At 50.4% G+C, this 18,907-nt stretch overlaps 1 protein-coding gene across 3 annotated transcripts in view; it reads left to right on the top strand.

Moving 5' to 3' along the window:
• The first annotated feature begins 322 nt into the window (after window positions 1-322).
• The window catches only part of LOC135906846 (uncharacterized), a 62,687-nt gene continuing 44,102 nt past the window's right edge, over window positions 323-18,907 (top strand). Inside the window, exons 1-2 of one of the 3 annotated variants that reach the window (XM_065438447.2) lie at window positions 323-508; window positions 16,735-18,055. In XM_065438447.2, the coding sequence (XP_065294519.2) occupies window positions 16,780-18,055 (1,276 nt within the window). In that variant the 5' untranslated portion in view covers window positions 323-508; window positions 16,735-16,779. Of the gene's footprint in view, window positions 509-12,086; window positions 13,569-16,734; window positions 18,056-18,907 lie in introns of those variants that run through there. The other 2 variants (XM_065438446.2, XM_065438448.2) reach the window with 2 other exon arrangements.

Genomic DNA, 18,907 nt, shown 5'->3' with positions numbered 1-18,907 from the left:
CTCTCCACGTCGCGGGGCCCCTGCCTGCTTCCGTGGGCGGCGTATTACATCAGGTCCCGCGCTGGAGGGCCAGGCGCCGCCGCCGCACGATGGGAGGTGTCGGCCCGGGAAGGGACCTCCCCCGAACGGAGCCGAAAGGGCCTGCCTTCCAAACCGCCCGCTCCCGGTTCGTTCGCGTAATGTACCCCCTCGCGTTGCGGTCGCTCGGCGCCAGGGGGCGGCCGTTTCGAGAGGGGCCCGTCTCTCCTCGGAAAGAGTTTACCGTGTCGTCTTAGAATGCGATGTCGACTGTCCCTCGCCGACGGCGGCCGTGACTTCTGAGGAACTTGAGGGTGACAGCGACGCGCGAACTTTCGACCGGGGCGCGAATGTTGGAGGCGGTCTCCACGACCAGACGAAAGAAACGTTGTCTGCTGCACGAACGATCGAAAGAAAAGGACAATCCGTCACGTGTCTCTTCTGCGGCCCTTCCGTGCAAGAGGTCAGCGTCAGAAATCGGCGAGACGCGGTAAGTCAACCGTTGTGCACCAGGACTTGGGGACGTGCAGGAAATCTGCAGAAAGAAAGATGCACGTATACACTTTCTTGGAATTGTTTACTGGTCGGGTTCATCTATGGTACTTTGAGGAACAAATCAGCGCATAAATGTATTCAACACGCGGTGATGGTGTAATCTGTTTCCTCTGAATAAACGTCACTTCTTAGCACATGCGTTTGTCTTGCCAGCTTCACAGGTCTTTGTGTGTACTGCGCAGGTTTTCTCCTCCTAGTGAGAATTTGTCAGCTCAATTTATTTTCGTTCGGGTTAGGTGACGCAGTAGTCGTGAAGTGCGCACCCTGGTGGTCAATCGGGTTCCGTATTTCAACGACGGGAGGCTGACTTGATACGCACCATCGTTGTCTGCGGGGGTCTGCGTTCTTTTTTTCTCTTAGTTTGCAGACGCATTCGATAAAGCTGCAACTGCAGAAACGCCGACGTCCATTTTCATCCCTTACTCGCAAACGCCGATATTAGCCTCCGTTTACTTAATCCGCGGTCTTGTACGTCCACTAGGCATTGCTTTAGATGCAGGGCGCTTGACAGGCAGTTCAGTATAGCGGACTATCATATTGTGATTTAGGGATTATGCTTGTTAAGGAAAGTTCGCGGAGATCGTGTTCAACATATTCAGCAGCTACACTGTAGACCACAGATGCGACTGCCACTTTGACTTAGCTTCCTTCAACTCTTTGAATGGTGCATGACAATCCCGCGGAGTGTTAAGGTACTGCATTTTCTTCGTTATCTCAGAGGGCGAGAGAAGAGATAGAAGCTGTTTTGAACCATGATCAGAAAGCGGACATGCAAGATCGGCGTCGGATGCGGCTTTTCGCTGTCTGAAGTGTGCTTCTGGAGGCGCTATATATATATATATATATATATATATATATATATATATATATATATATATATATATATATATATATATATATATATATATATACCCATCGCCGACGGCTATGGCGAATTGTAACAGCCATGGAGGTTACTCACACTGGCGAGACCTCTCTCCGTACTCTCAAGTAGAAGCGTTTATGTCGCTGTCTTAACTTTGTTCACTATACAGGTGGCGTAGGTAAACGTTCGTCATCTTGGCATATAGATGGCCAGAATAAGATACTCACTCGGCAATATTTTTTGTGGCCTATGCACTCACTCACGCTCGATGCCTACTCACACTCATGGGCATCCTCTCTCGTTCATATATACTCGCCAAAACTCACTCGCATTCATACTCGCTTCAATTGGACGTGCCGGCACCCAACGCAAGCACGTGTTCAGTCGCGATAACCAGTGTTTAGTCACGGCCGTACAATCGCGTCCCGCCGCACTCGGCGACAGTGGCTCACGTTCATATCTGTGCACGCCCACTCAAACTCGCCGTCGCCAAGTTTCATCGATGCTCACATTAACCCGTAAAGTCACTGCCCTTCGTATACGCTACAACGTCCACTCGAACTCGCCTGCACTCATTCCCGTATACATACCCTTCGTCACTCATTCGCACTGGGTATATATACCCCACGTCTGTGAGGTCAGTGTGGACCAAGTATGATCAAGTGTGCACATGAGTGAGTTGGCTGACCAATATAGCCTATAGTCGTTTATAATTCTGATATATACATCTCGGTCGCTTCTAGTTTCCCAGGCAAAGTTGCAATAAAACTATTGGGCCGTCGTCGTTGCCGTCTAGCTTAATGTTCCGTAAGTCTATGGGTTCTACCACGATGAGTGTATATATACGAGACGCACCTGGGCCCGTATTCCCAAATTTTACGTTTGAAGTACTCTTTGCCCTTGGCCGGCAGTCTTCGCTAGTATGTATGTCCACCATTACTATACTGGCTGGCATTTCTTCTTATACGAGCATCGTAAGGACGACGGGCTTGTGCGGCCATCTGTGAATATTAATGCAATTTCTATGAGACCACACGCGTCAGCGAACTCGCCGCAATTCCTTCTTTCCTTCGCTCCTCTCTCTTCCTGTCTTCTTTGTTTTCCCCTTCCCCGGTGTAGGGTAGCCAACCGCACGTTATTCTGGTTAACCTCCCTGCCTTCTGCTTTTCTCATTCCAGCCCTCCTCCTTCTTACGAGCAATGTAGCATCGTGAGAGCTTTTTGTGAATACGGACGCAAAACTTTCCGGAAGAGCCCACCATAGTTTCCAAAGAGGTGTCAAATTTATTTCTCGTTAACCTGGGCGGTATATGACCTGTTGCTGTTTTGCTGACGCGCTTTATACTGACAATACAGCTACAGCCAGGATGAACCAGACTACTGCTAGCGCAACTATATATGCGTGACTTAGCTCGCTTTCGGACAATCGGCCTTTCGGACTATATGAAAACGATTTCTCACTTTTGCGCGCATTGACTTCAAGTTATAAACGGGGTCCGGAAACACCAAATTATTTTCGCGTCACCACTTTCGAATAGAGCTTATATATAACGCAATGTATCGGTTGCTATGGAGTTAGAAGATGATGCATGTCAACCTTCCCATGATGGCGGCTATCCAACTTCGTATCAAGCACGATCAGCGTGGTTAGGCAGAACGATCGGCAAAAAGAGCCACGCCTTAGAATTCGCATGCAGTGCATTGGTGGATATATACGATGGTTCGCGTTTCCTCCCTTCCTCCCACGGAGGCACGTGTTAATAGTCTGCGCAAAGTGTCATTCTCGAGGCGGGTTGCGGCTGCGTTTTGTGTATATATACGCGTATAATGGATTGGCCCCGCGGGTGGATAGACCGGGCGCGGGAGACTTATCGGGGATGCGGTCAGCTTCTCTCTGCACCAGCGGCAGTTCCCTTGCGTAGAGGGATCGCAACCCCCCAGATAACGTAATGGGCCATGCCTGTCGGGCACCGAATTCATCTTCGATTCGCGACAGGCGGGTGTCAGCGCGTTGCCCGCGCGGACACGTGAGACTGCATCTTCCGAGTGCTTCTTTTCGCAGTCCCCGAAGCGGCTCTTAAAAAGGGAGAATGAGAAATACAGGAACGAAGGAAGGGTGAGGGGTGTAATACAAGGGCGAGATTGATGTTGGACTTAGCTCTGCGGCTGGAGTAGATGTTACCGCCGCAAGCGGCCATGTGGCATAAAACGGGCATCTGCGGTTTAGCCTTATGAAGCAACGCTGTGAGGAGGAGGGATGAAATAACGTTTATTACTCGATCCCCATACGCAACTGACGCTCCACGTCCAGGCTTGTTGGTGGGGCGGGGACGACCGGGCTTAGAAACTGCTTTGCGAGCTGCGCCAAGAAGCGACCACTATATGTACGAGTTTAGAGTCGATCGCCTCAGTTTCCTTGGTAGGAACTTAAAACAGTACAATTTATGGACTCAGAGAGAGACGAGAGAGAGAGAAGAAAAGGAAAGGAGATGAAACTTGCGCACATCCAGCAGAAAGAAACAATAAGCGAGAGTGTGTGTATGTACCAGTTTCGCGCATACTTGAAAGTACACACCAAGTTGGCGTACGGCCACAGAAACCTGTCGAGTCTTGGTAAACTGTAGCAACGCACTTGTTGCTTTCTGTACCTGTTACGCGCACGCGATGGTTCAAGGATTTTCGCTTAAGAAAACGGCCTCGAGTCCAACCGATATAACGGTGACCGGTGAGGGTGGTGCTGTACGCTGTAACAGGAACAAATGAACAGCAGCTGCACTCTCAATTGTTGTTTTTTCGATCTCGCAGAAGCCGCACGTAGGTGTGTCATACATTCCAATGCGGAACGAATAAGCTTTGGTAAATGCCACTCCGATCCAGAGGCGGCACAAACGAGAGGGCATATCGGAGCGGAAACCTTGTGAAAGCAGTGGCAGCTTTAAAGAAGGTTGTGCGTGCATCATACCTCAAAGCCGGGTCACAAAATTTTCTTGCAGCATGTGGTCTCTGTTTCTTGCTTATTGCTGTAGTCTGAAAAGTTGGCCACAAAAGCTATAGTACACCAGTACGCCTAAAAAAAATTAAAATAAATGAAAAAGAACGTACCTAAAAAAAGGAAATCTGCATCTTAATAACAAAAGATTGGAGCATTTTACCGTTCGTTTGAAGATCTTCAGGTACTTTGAAGCGATGCTATAGCTTGAAGATTTTTCGCAACAATTATGATGTCTGGTCACTGCTAGCAATCTGGGCTTGGAACAATTATCCCTTTTTGTAGAATTCCCTTTTTTATACACTAGGCACAGTCGTCGCAGGACCACCTCGTGTATGATTTACCGGTCTTTATATACAGAGAAAGCTCGACCGCGGTTCTTTGTATGTAGGGATCCTCTGTATATTTCCGTCGTAGTGCAAGACAACGCTTCCTATCAGATCAGCGGAGCTCACAAGGTACACAGAAAGGTACTGTGACCGCAAACGTTTTCAGAGCACGGAAGCTGCGGAAAAGGACAAGCAGGGCGGTATTCATGCAGAAAGGTATGCGCTGATCTTTTCGATCACATGTGCACAGATGCACCGGTTTTCGTTTCGTTTTCTTCAATTTCGTGCTATAAGAAAACTTTAGCAGCTGGGGATATATAAATAAAAAGAAGTGTTCTGGCACGTAGCATGTTACGATTATTGTCATTGATTAACTTTGAGACAGTGTAGCGATACACTGTATTGCCACCACGAAACACGGCTTGGGGAAGGAAGACGGGAGTCAAAAGAGAAAGAGACAGAGACGTTGGTGATGAGGAGGAAGATGCACGGTAGCTTCAGTGAAGGGCAGTACACACCCAGCGACACATGGGTACCTGCTGAGTCCTAGCACAGGTTCACAGTGACACAATGAGGTCCTTTGAAGAGCGGGCACATACATGCACTCACACTATAGCCAGGGACCTAATTAAGTTGGTCCGATGGTCGGTTTCGAACAGGGTTCGCTCAGCGCAGTAGCCCCATGCTCATTTCATTTCAGCGTGGGCTATATGTACCGTGGGCTATAGGTACACCAATGGCCTAAGTTGGCGGTAAAACGGTAACAACACATAAAAGAAAGAAACGGTAGACACCAGAAAGTGTGTGAAATATCCCGAAAATGCTGATCGCAACAAAACGAATGGAAAAGTACACCAAATAAAGGCACGGAGCCTTGTGCGATGCAGACACTGCAGTGCAGCATTGAATCAGTGCATCTTATAGGGTATAGTCCTCTGGAACATTAGGCTTCAGTTTGGCCTCCCTGAGCACATTGTACAAGAAAAGCAATAAGAGGCGGGGATGTTAACCAGGTGGACGTCCGGTTAGCTGCCCTGCCTTTGGGGAGAGTGAATAAAATCGGAAAGAGAAAAGAGAAAGAAGGGGAGATCTAGACAGAACTGTTGCCGACGCTCTCTCTTCGTTTTTCGACAGCGACACGCAAGACCACAGTCCGCGGACCTTTGCTTCCGAAAACTGTCCTAATTGATCTCAGCCGGCTTGCCGCGTCCGGAAGAGTGGCGCGAAACGTCGTAACTGGAACAACGGCACGGGATGTTTTCGGTAGCCTCTTCCGTCTCGCAAGAGTACATAGCGAGAGTTTGGCGAAAGAACGGCTATATTGCAGGAAAGGAAGCGCGGCAACGCCTCCTAACAGCGACAGAGGGTGCGGAGTTTGCGTTTGCGCGGGCAAACAAGAGGCGGCTTTTCTAAATTTAGGATCGGCTTTTCCTTTATCTGTCCCCATGTGTTGACTGGGGAGGACGGGGGATCGAAGACGCTTCTTGCACGGGGAAATCCCTCATTTTCCGTCCGTTGCCAATGCCGCGTCAGCTATAAGTGGTGTGTTTGTGCGGGCTATCTTAAACGCTTCTCCTTGGAGCAGATACCTCCGTATCTGCCTGCCGGCATCCTGCGCCGCAGAGCCTCGCGATTCGCGCCGCAGCCGGTTGGCGGTGAGGCAAGGCGCGCATTGAACACGCCGTGTCGCTGGTACGAGGAGGTGTTCGATGACCTCTGCTGTCCTGAGGTTGGCGCAGTGAAGTTCACAGATATCCTTTTGAGAATAGGAGTGCCAAACGTACGTTTTATGGCCCCACAGAGATGAGCTTCGAAGCCACTGCGTATACGTGAGACGCAAACTGCGTTTGGGTTTTGCATCAGGCACACGCTATTTCACTGATTTAGCGGGAGCCCCAAAACCTGCCCCAAATGCTTGGAGTCAACCAACATGGGGGCACCCATCGAAGCGATGGCTTTAACCTAGCACCAAACTGGGGACGATTCGTGGTAGCGCGTAAGGTTCGTTTAGATAAGTGTACTCGTTATATGTAATCCGATTGCGTGCCCCAAATAAAAAAAAGAATGAAAAATAAAGGCAGGCAACATATTTAGTTGTATGGTTACCAACATATATGGTTACCAGTTGCACTATGTATACGTATCCGTATCTTCAAGAATGCCTTTTCTTTCACAATAATTTCGCCTGAGTTCACATATAGTTATTTATTTGTGCCTGTGTGTGTATGTGTATGTGTATGTGCGTGTGTGTGTGTGCGCGCGCGCGCGTGTGTGTGTTATCAGTTTTCATTCATCTCCTTGTTCATTCTTATACTCAAAAGCTTCTGAAATGCGACGTTGCCCCCCCCCCCCCCCCGCTCCCGCCCCATTTCCGTCTGAATAGCCAAGTTCTCATACATTCGACTTTGATGAAAAACGATATGATTCGTGAGCAGACGAGAAAAGAATTCAGATAAAGAGATTCTATTGATGAGCTCGAAAGATCATGTTGCGCACAGGCATCTTTTGTAGGAGAGGTAACGGATTGCTGCATACTTCTATAAAAGTGTGCGAGTCTCCATGAACCAGGTTTCAATAGGCCTAAGAAACATTGAAAAGGTGACTGCAAGCATAGTGACAAACTTCCAAACCTCCCATATAACCTGTTGTTTCAATTCTTTCTTTTTTCTTTTTTCGTTCTTCCAAAACATTCGCAATACGAAGCACACTCGCGCCCCCTGCGTAATCCATCAGGAGTTTAACGATGCGTCAATACTGAATAGATTTCATTCGTTAACCGGGTATGTGCGCTTCAGCGGGTATTGTTTAAAACGCCTGCACATAGCGCCGCGCTACAGCAGACGATGCAGCGACTCGCTGTTGTCGCGCGCATCGCCGCGTGGAAAATCCGGCGGCGTGTGACTCGGCGGCCGGCAACCGTTCGTGGCTCTTTTTTGTTCCTCCCCGTACATTTCCCGTTCCGCTGGCATCCGGCGAGCGCCGGAGAAGCAGGAACAGACGAGCGCTCGCAAGGCATCCGGCGGAATGCATGCGCCACGTGACCGCCGCGCAGTCTTGCGGCTATAGCTGTGTGCCGCGTATTGCGTCGCGCTCCACTGTCCGTTGCCAAGGGCTTCGAGGCGATCGACGGTTCTGCACTGTCAGACCTTGGGTACCAACGTTTCCATCGCCGCTGTGGCGCAGTGGCTATACATGGCCGCCGAGGACCAGGTCGCGGGTCCTTCCGCTCGACGCAAAGGTCGATATAGGGTCGCAGCGTGAAAATCGTCTGGTGTATATGGTGCGCTAAGGAACTTCGCGTGAGCAAAATAAGGCCCCTCTTCAGTACGCCGTTCCCCATATCCAAATGAGGTTGTCTACAGGATGTGTGCTCTGTGGCAACCTATAGGTTTATTTCTTTCGTACGCACTTCGTGCGCTATAGTTGGCGGACTGCCACACTTTGCTCTTCGCTTCACCATGCACGCATTTCAACTTGGCGGCATCTGCGCGTCGCCGTTCGCTTCACGCAGCGCATGCTTCGTGCGGGACGGGTTCGTAGCATTCTCTGCACTCGTCGGGACAGATAGTGCACAGCCCGTGCAGGTGCGGAAGAGGCCGGTTCTGAACGAGCAGGAAGTGGCACTGGACTAATGTGGACTATATGCGGCACTTCACGAAATGCACGACGATTTGAAGGGAAATTGCGTTTCCATCAGACTTCCGAACTATAAGCGAGGTTTTTTTTTAGCTATGTCGCTTGCATTAGTGCAAACGCATGACTTGGAAACAAATCGAACCAGTTGTAATGGAATCTGGCTGTTTGCACAGTGTCAGAATGCAAACTTATAGAGGCACTATCGAGGCCCCTAATGCTCCAAATCTGGGACGAGTGCTGTTTGCAGTTGCTTCTGAATTTCTTGTGGGCCAACAAGTTGAGAACTCGCAGCGTCGAATGAGAAGACATCGTATTCTGCTTACACCGCTAAACTAAAGCATGCTATCAAAATGATATGTCGCTTCGCTGCATAACATATTTCATGATGAACTTCAGACTTTCCGAGCTAGTTGTTGTCCCTGCTACTGGTACGAACAAAAGTACATTAGCGAGAATATTCCTGCTACTTAAGGCATTGATAACACTAACGCCGGGGCAAAATACAAAACTAACAAGGTCAAATGAAGCTTATAAGCGTATACCACTAATTTAATTAGGCACCTGCCTAAACCAAGTACACTCCGGAATTTGAAATACCAGCAGCGTAACTAAATATGTACAAAAAGAGCAGTGGTACACTGCCGGGAATAAGGAAGTCGTCCCGAGTGAAGTGTTTTGACAAACCAGCATGGTATCAGTCACCTCTTCCCAATGCGCAATATTATTATCCAAGTCGGCCTAGGATTCGCGCCGTCTGCTTCTTTCTGGAAACGATGCAATCATACATGCGGTACTCTCTTTCCACCGTGATGACCAGCATAAGGGTACACAACAAAAGTATTTCGACATCCGCCATTTTTCTTTTTCGGGCTTGTGTGCAGCGGCTTGAGGACAATCTGCGAACTGTCCGAGGCATTCAGCGCGTGCCGTGACAGAAGACCGTCCTTCGCTTCAACTCTGAATCTGGATCGGCTGTTTCTCGAGGCAGCCGCTAGGCGGCGAGCAATTAATCGGAGTTCCGATAGGAAAAGACGATTGCAGGTTTGGTGGCAGTGACGTGCAGGGAGACCACAAACAATGGAGGCGTAGAAAAACAACGTTCCCAATAGTGGTTCTGAAAGTTTGATGCTGGGAATTCTGCGTGTGTTTTTTTAAAGAATAGGTAGGACATTAGGCAAAATAATAACGAGAGCTTGGTGGCGCAACCTATCGCCCCGTTTCAAAGGGGCCACCTATAGCATTCATCCGTCCATCCATCGCGAATTAGCGGGCAAACAAAAAACTCCCTTCTAGGTGGCTGCAGCCACCGCATTTTGTGGAAGCGGTAATGACTTCTCAACTTGCTACGAGGTGACAGTCACGGAGAGCATGCTAATTGATACAAGGGGCCAACGTCAATGACTTCCGTGGGAATTGTGTCGACTTCAGGTTCCCTCATGGTTTGGTCATACGCGGGGTCGATTGCGCAACATCAAAGGTGAAGTCCAGCGAGTTAGTTGGGCGAAGTGCCGCGAACACTTCGAACCTTTCGATTGGCTGTGACAGAGTAATCTTAATTACCTCGTCTAGTGATCTAGGGAAAACGATGACTTAAAACTCGGATCCTTTGGGGCATTGTAGTGTCCCGAGGCATGTAGTGAGATCAGACACGTGAAGTGCTCCAACATGGAGTGTACTCCCATATCCACAGACGCATGCGAGTTGTAAATATGTAAACTAAAGCAATCGGTTCCTTCAAACTTCCCAATTTCATTTCCTTACCAACAAGCTATTCTCGACGATAGAGACGGACCACGGTATGGGTCCTCTCAGCTCAGCGCAACGCCCCGGTATAGCGCAGGCCAGCTATATGTTTCATGCACTCCGGCGGCTTAGGCAAGCCGACCTTATATTATGTGTGTCCGAATCGCGAACCTCAGAACCAGATCCCAACAGCCACATGGGTGGGCGTCTTTGCTTCCCGTTTTGCGCCTCAGCAGCATCATGTTTGGTCAGTACTGGGAAGGTGGTCACACCCTGATCACTGGTCGCTGGTGGATCGAAGTTTGGACGCTCGCTTGCGCTCTGTGCTCCGTGCGTTACCTCGCGAACTTATTTATAAACACAAAGACTGTCCATTAGTTAGAGATAGAGAGAGAGAGAAAGAGATAAAGAGGAAAGGCAGGGAGCTCATACAGATATATCGGTCTCCGGTTTGCTACCCTACACTGGGGATGGGAGATAGGGGTTATCAAGAGGACAGAGAGGAAAACGTTAAAAAACACGCACGCACGGAGGCTCACACACACACAAGAGGCGTTCCAGTTAAAGTCGTTCACACAGGCCCGTAGATCGCAAAAAACGCAATAGTGCTTGCACGGCCTTCTTCTGTGACGGGTAGGTCCTTTCGATGGTGTAAAATTCTTTTTTCTGATAGCGGTTGGTCGTCCAGCTGGTCAAGTTCGTGGCGAAGGCATTCCCTCTGTGGACTGTATGTACTGCGGGCAGGTGCACAAAATATGGTCAATTGATTCTTCGTGGCCGCAGTGGTCACTGGTTGCGGTGTCGGTCATCCCTAGGCGGAATGCATAGGATTTGGTAAAGGCAACGCCCAACCAATGTAGAAATAAAAGCGTGGCGTCTCTACGGCGAAGCTGTGATGGCACTCGAATACTTATTATAATGTGCGATCAAGTGAGTACAGTCGCGTATTTCTGTCCAGTAGAAATGCTGCTTGTGCTATGTACTCCAGCGTAGTTCCCGCTCCTCCACCTTCCTTCCCCGTTTGTGGTCAGCGAATGAACAAGTCCTAAACCAGAACCTGCAGGATCATGAGCGCGGTGCGCACACCGATAGATCTCGGAGGCTATGGTTTTACGCGCAACCCACGCACCCGCGTCGTTTTAGTGTACGCGCTCGCGCTGCCGATGGGCTCGCTATCAGCTGTTCGCTGCGGTAGCCTGGAATTCCGTTTCTGGGACGGCGTCAGCAACGCGAACAGGACCTGCAAGATTTGCGCTGAAAGCTGCCAACGCGGTCGCTCGCGGGAGCTCCGAAAACCGTGCCGCGAGCTTGCAGAGCTACTGCTGCTGCTTCTGCATTCAACGGCGACGCTGCTGATAGCAGCGTTCGACCCTGCTTGCCCTCCCTCCGGAGAGGGGCTGCGGGGCCCTAGGAGTCAGCAAATTTGACACTCTTCGAGAAACATAAGTCACCGGACTGACGCCGCAGAGCTGAGCGCGTACAGGGAGAGAGGCGGAAAACAGCGTGCGTACGCCGGGCCTTGGGCTCGAAACCGTGCTCGCTTGACCCCTGGAGCGACATACGTTCCCGCTCGAATGACGGCGAGGCAGGAACGAAGCAAACACTGCTAGTTGGCTATAAATTAACCCGTTGGCTTTTGGTGTTCGAGATGCAGCGACTCATCGCTACCATCCATCGCTTCCGGCTTTGATACACAGGGGAAGCTTTCTTTCCATGTTCACAGTCGTTCAGTCATGCAGCACTCGCGTTAAGAAACTCGACTGGAAATCCAATGAATGTCTCCCGTTGTTGTGGATGGAATCTCTTCGCTCATATTCATCCGCATCTCACCGCCGCACGTGGTTGAAAGAAAAAAAAATACTTTCGTAGACGTCTCGTGCGTTATGCTCGCATCTCTACGGTATAAATTCCGCAGTGCCTGCGATAGCGTTCAAATGCGGGCAATTAAAATAAATTGCAATTTCGCCACGCTGCCTTATTTAACAGGCGGTACAGTGCTGACGGCTAGGTCTGCGAAGTGGGAAGCGTTGTGCACGTCACGGCTTTAATGTTCTAAGAAACACATCTCGACTATGAGAAATGCAATGGCGGACGGCGGAACAACACACCGCCATGCTCACCGAAATCTCGCCCAAGGGGCAACTTTTCTATTCTCCTTTTGTACTAGAACCAGGTGACAGCGGGCTGAAATCGAACCGCTTACTTCGTGACCGTCAGTATAGAACGCCATATAGCTAAGTAGTCATCGGCTGCGGGGGCACAACGAGTCGCACGAATTCGCTGCCATGGCTTCAAACATTTTTAACACTAGTCGCCGTCATACTTAACTCGAACACTCCACGAATGCTTTTTTGCTTATCTGGTGGACGCTGGTGGTTTCTTGTGGGGAGTGCCTTGAATATGTTAACTGAATGCGTCTTCCTCCAAGACATTCGCTGTTCGCTTCTTACAACACGTGGTAAAGTTAAACCGCCCTGGGTGCGTCTTCGTTGTTCGCCTTAAGTCTTATACTGCTACAGCTGTACATGAATTCGCCATCTGCGCAAGTGCAGCTTCGTTCCGCAGCAAGCAGTAATTCATGACGTAGCCTTTTCTCTTTTCGAAATCGCACGAGCACCACAAAGCTTCTTCAGTCACGTCCGCCATTCTCGGGCGTCTGAAAAATTAGAAAAAGAAACCTTCAGTAATTTTCGTCTCTAGAGTTTTCCGTCTGCCTGAAGTTACCGCGCAAAGCATCTTAGTTTGCAAGAAAAAAAAGTACAAGTAAAGAAATTGAAGCGTGGCGCGCGTCTTGCGACACAAGCGGCTCGCGCTTCTCCATCGAAGGCACGGCTGTCACCGAAGCCGCACAACGCTACTGCTGACTCAAGATCGGTCCCCGAAACATCGCGACGCGGCCAATCACAGCCGTCGCTTCTCTTTGCACGAGCCGAGCCACCGGTGGCGACAAGGCCAGCCGGGCGCTGACACGCGGTTCAGCGTCTCGCCGACGATGCAGACACAGAGGTCCCGCTGAAAAAAAAAAAATCCGCGCGCTGCGCATGCCCGCTCCTTCGGTGCATCGTGCACACACCCACACACACAGACACGCGCGCGCACGCACACACACACCAAGCCACCGCCCCGCGCTTTTCCCAGCCTCCAGCAGTTCCTCCCAGTGGCCGTGGTTGCTAGCTTGTTAAAAACGCTTCCTCGCCGGCTCGGAGACGTCCGCTATACACGTCCGCCAGCCTCGCTTTTCCGCGGCTGCTGCTGCTGCCGAAACGAACGAACGGCAACGTCGAGCCGTGGTGGTGGTGGCACTCCCGGAACCCGACGACGACTTCGCGCTGTCGACCCGAGCACGCACACATCCGTCGGCTCCCGCTGCACTGTGCCGGCGCCGGAACCGCTCTCGCGGGGGGACCAGCGTGGCCCGAAGCCTTATATGCAAGGTAACCCGGCTTTTTGATTAGCGTCGCCTATCTTGTCTCTTCCCGTGGGTTATCAACGACAGTTCCGCCCGCCCACTGCCTTTGCCGGCAGCGTGCGAACCCTTCGGCGACGCGGGGCCGATATAAGGGGCTCGACGGGTTCGGCCTCTTAACGGCTGCGCCCCTATCAACCTCGGCGAGCGGGCGGTCCTCTCTCGGCCGTCGGTATCGGCCGGGACGGCCCGATAAAGAATGCGTGCCGCCGAGTTACGCGGTTACCCGTATTTTTAGCGTCCGATATTTATCGCTTCTCCCGTGGGTGTCGATGGCGCGCACCTCGGTCGAGCTCGGGAAATGTAGTTTTATCGTAGTTTTGTTGGCACGCTGCTGTCTGCATTAGGCCAGCTTGTACGCGGCCCCAGTGCGCTGGAAAAAAATATAATCGTCTTGGGCTTTCTGTTGTCGACGGGTATCATATACTTGATTGCGTATTCTTGAGGACTGTCTGGGGGAAACATTTTCTTGCGTTGTTCCTCCATAGCTCGTTGCCTTTATACTGGATATATTTCGGTGCAAAAGTGGTGGTTCAGCTTCGCGTTGCGCGCTTGGCCTTGCGACGTGTCTCTGCCCCTCGCAAATATTTTTGCCATAGTCGCAAGTACCCATATGCAGCATGAATTTCGAGCTAGTTCTAATGAGAACTTGTGGCGTTCATTTTTGTGGACATTGCTTTACTAGCGCGCAGGTTAAAGCATGTTCGTCGCAGCATTTGTGGTTGAGTTGATTGGTTCGATCGATTCGGTTGCATATTTGATTCGACGCAACGTAAGAGTCACCGAATAAACATGCCTGCTCGCTCTCCTGACTTGAAGGGACCCATGAATTGATCAATTTGGCTGAATTTCAGGCAGAACGTCTAAATCATAGAACGTGCAACATCTTGCGTTGGACAGTTCTTGGGAATAGACTGCAGTTTAAAACGAAGCCGTAGCGATGACGGGTGTGGCAGAATGCATTTCAGTAGAAGGATACATCGACCTCCCCCAAGTTTCTAGGCTCTGAAAAAGTACTGAAGGACTCTGGTACTGGGTCGCGGGGGGCTGGGATCGTGGCAAATGAAAGATGTGTAGAGCGGCAGGAACGTTGGCACCAACCCGCATGTTGGCTGGCTTTGGTTCTAGGCAGCTACGAGAAGCTTCAAGCTACTATAACTTATTTTAGCCAAAGCGATTAAGAACTTACTGATGGAAGTATTTTCTCTCACTACTATAGCGTGGCTTTAGAAAAGGCTTCCCTCAATCAACCACGAAGTTAACGACAACCGTCATTCACAGCATTGCAATTTTTCTTGACAGTAGCAGATAGGAAACGCTGGAAAAGATGAGGACGAAGGAGGAGTACACAACACGAGCGCCAACCTTGAACAAAATGGTTTATTTGAAACCGCGAGAATACCTATACATACATTGACGATGCCGTATACCTAGAACAAATGCAATGAGCAGGAATATGCCGTTTGTCCTACTTTTTCTTTTTTTGACGCGTACACACTATCAAAGCGCACACTGTACGCATACATAAATTATAGTTCTCTCTGAAAAAAAAAAGGGACGAAGTGCTTTGTGTGTCGATCAGGCCATGTCTTTTGAAAAAAGAAAAGAAAGAGGAAAAAAAAATGTTCGAACTCTCACGTGCTCGCAATTCTAGACACCCATCGCGTCCTTTACTTATATGATTACAACGGTTCAGTAATCTCATTTAGGCAACGGCTCATGTGTCTTTTTGTTTGTATCACGCTGTTTGTTTTTTGTTTTGTTGCTACTTCTTAGATTCGCCCTTAATAGTTTTTGTATTACCGTTTCCTTTGTATAACTTTGTATAACCTACGGTTCTTTTGTGACCACTCCCATCTACAATGCACTTGCGTTTGAGGGTATTTGGAATAAAATAATATACCGCTTGCCATATAGGAAAGAGGTGTCTGGTAAACAACTGCTCCCCTGCGGATCACCAGGCGTGTTCTGTGTCGTTCTTTTGCAGGAGTGTGTCTTGTCCTCTAGTGGATAGCTGACCTTACAAATTGGTTTCACCTTGCCTGGGACCGAAAAAAAAAAGAACATTAACGTGGGCGCGTTCCCGACCTGTGGAAGTAGAAATTTAGTGTCGGGATGGCGGGAAGCCTCGTTAACGTAACTACTAATTTGCGAGTTGCGCAGAGCTTGCACTTGCGTGCACGTGTCTATCGTATCGCTTGCTCCTCATTTTCGTATTATCATGTCTCCCGACCCAGTATGGTGTAGCCGACTCAATGCTCTAGGGATTGCCTCTGCATTCTCTAGCTCATTTCTATTTATTTTGAGCGTGAACGAGGTATTGCTAATAGTTGGAAGAGCAAAGGGCAAGTAAGGGTATGGCAAGAGTACTTCAGCCTGTACGTGTAGTGCAAGCTCGGTAGACAATAATGGTGAGAACGCTGCTGGAATAATTACCCTGCGCAGTTTGCGCGTATTGGATGTAGCGGGACGTGAAGTTACAGCGGCTGCAAACAGACTTATTAGGAGTGTTTTAAGTTGACTGCATAGTGCTCTATACCGTTACCGCTATAGTACGGTTGCCGCGCACGTACCCGATAGAGCTTAGCTAGAGCTTACCAAACTGGCGCATGGCCGAAACGGTGGTGATGATGTTGTACGGCTAGAAGTGCGCGCCTACTGAAGCGCTGCTTCAGGCGAGGAAAAAAAAACTTTTTAGTGTGCAAAAAGCGCTCTAACGTTGTCGATTTCTGGGTTTACCGTTTCTGTAAAAACACAACTTCCAATCGAGCATTGTATTTGCAAGCGATGCTCGAACGAAATTATGCGTCGGTTTTCCTGAAAAATGGAGGCAGACATTGGAGTCAGAGATGTTCTGACCTTGCCCATCCAGGAATGGAGGAAACGGGTGAGGCTGCTTTAACCCCTTCGGTTGATAAGAGCTACTGGCTTATCTCTTCGCAGCAGGCTCCGAAACGCTTCGGCCTTCCTAAACGACATTAACTGCGGCTATCTCCGCAAAGAACCTCCCGCTCGCTGTCATCCTAACTCTGTTCTGGTATTTTTAAGGGTGCGGGCCAAAGACGGGCCTAACTAGAATCGCCACAGCTCCGTTCCCGTTTCTTATCCCCCACCCCCCGCACTTGTACATGCAGAGCCCAGCGTTCGAGGAACCGATCCATAACCAGGCCGGCCTGTAGATGCGCAAGCTAGTGTCTTCCTCTCCGCAAGACTCCGAAGGCATGGCTGACAAGACCGGCAATCAACAGCAGCGGGAGACTTCCCCAGTGATAATGCAGTCATGGATAAAGGAAGAGCGCCTCGACGAGGAAGCCGCGGGCGGGTCTCCCGTCAGTTCCAACCAGCAAGGCACCCCTACCCACGCGCAGAATGACTATGCCTCGGGATCCCCGCCGCAGCCGCCGCAGCAGCAGCAGCGGCAAGGCGAGTACTCCCCAGTCTTGGGCACTTCTCCGGACGCGGGAAGCGGCAGCGGCGGTTCGTCGCCCCAGGCGCCCAACATCAAGCGCGAAGTCATCGAGCCCGACCAGCAGCAGCACAGCCCGGGCATGGCGGCTCCACGGAGCGTGGCTCAACCGTCGCCGCCCGTGTTCTACCCGGGCAAGTACGGCGGCAGCTTCGACGATGGTGGCTACTACCCGCCAGCCACGTCCCTGGCAAACTTGCACATCGTGGACGGTTCGGCGACGACCGTGCTCCGGTACCAGCCGCCCGCTTCCAGCGCGACCATGCAGGTGTCGCCGTCGCCGTACTACTCGCTTCCGGTGACCTCCACGATGCCCAGTTCTTCGGGGAACGGTTCGCGCGACGGCGCCCTTCTTGAAGAACAGAACGCCACCTATTCTCACCTGACCCCGGCCAGCACCGATCCCCTGGGCTACCCGCCCAGCAGCCCGTACAGCATGCAGTCGAAAGGCTACCAGCAGTACTCGCCCCCCGACTCCAACTCGTCCCCTAGCCCCGTCTTGCTGTCGCCGTCGAACAATACCATGTGGACGGCTTCGCCGCAGCCGTTGCACCATCACGACGACTTCGTTACGTCGTCCAAGCAGGTCAACAACGGGTTGGGCGCCTCTTCCTGCCGGATCCAACATTCGGCCCACCTCCAAAACCACCATAACCAGCAGCAGCAGCATCAACAGCAGCAACAGCACCAGCAACAGCAGCAGCACCAGCAACAGCAGCAGCAACACCAACAGCACCAACAGCAGCAACAGCAGCAGCAGCACCAACAGCTGCACCAGTCCCAGATGAGTCCTCCGAGGACACCGCAGAGTGGAACGGGTCAGCAGATGGGCAACACCTACTCGCACTTCCTCCAGGGAATGGAACACCATGTGGCACAGCACTCGGCCATGGTATGGAACCACGCCATGGATGCCGGTCACGGGGTCATGGCTGGCTTCCCTGCTTATGCCGCTCCCAATGACAAAAGGGGCATCGTCGGCGAGTACCGTGAGTGCACATTCACTTTCTTCCCGCTGTACTATAACGTCGATGCCAACTATGTAATCTGAATAGTTTATTGGGCTAGTTTGACAGTGCTACTCAAACCTAGACGACAAACAAGATATATATATACTCTCTCTCTGAAGCATGGCCAAATACAGAGCAGTAAACAAACAAAAAAAAGGTTCAGTTAAGTAATAAAGTAAAAAGCAAAAATTCGCACTGACTGTGGAGGTATGTATCGTTTTTATTCTGTTGACATGATTTCATAGGAGAGGTTCGCGTCCTTGGCAATAAAAAAAATGTCACAAGATGGGTCACAAGTCGGGCTTTTTTTGCATTCTCAATTATCATTGAAAGCTATGTGCAACTTCGTCGGACCTATCAGGGTGACTCGTGCTGTAGAACAGCCGTCTCAAGTGGTAGGGGTGATTTACTTGCTTCGGTAGCAACTCTACGAGTTTTGGATGACATTTAGATTCTGCTTCGACTGTTGCCCAGTTCGAATCAGCCTAGATAATTTAGAGGGCGATAACGTCTGATCACCGATTGGGCTGCGAGCGTGAGCATGATAGGACACTTGGGGAAACGGTAAACCAGGACGCATTAGTTAGTAATTAACGTGAAACTGTCGTTTGGCGAACCAAGAATGTGTTCAGCGGATTAGGTCGGAATTAAGGGAGTAAGTTCAATTCTCCTTCTGAAAACCCTGCGGCGATCACATTGTGGCGCGTGGACTTACGAATCCTTTCGCAAACATGCGTTGTCCTTTCGCAGAACATATTTGTGTGTTAAAGTGTCGATCATCTGTCTAATAACCACCAAGTAACTGTTCTTTTGTCAGATGCTTTCACAAAA

Source organism: Dermacentor albipictus, chromosome 5 (assembly GCF_038994185.2).
Source record: "Dermacentor albipictus isolate Rhodes 1998 colony chromosome 5, USDA_Dalb.pri_finalv2, whole genome shotgun sequence".
NCBI lineage: Eukaryota > Metazoa > Arthropoda > Arachnida > Ixodida > Ixodidae > Dermacentor > Dermacentor albipictus.
The sequence above is the reverse complement of the archived record's forward strand: the minus strand, read 5'-3'. Positions and strand labels throughout refer to the sequence as shown.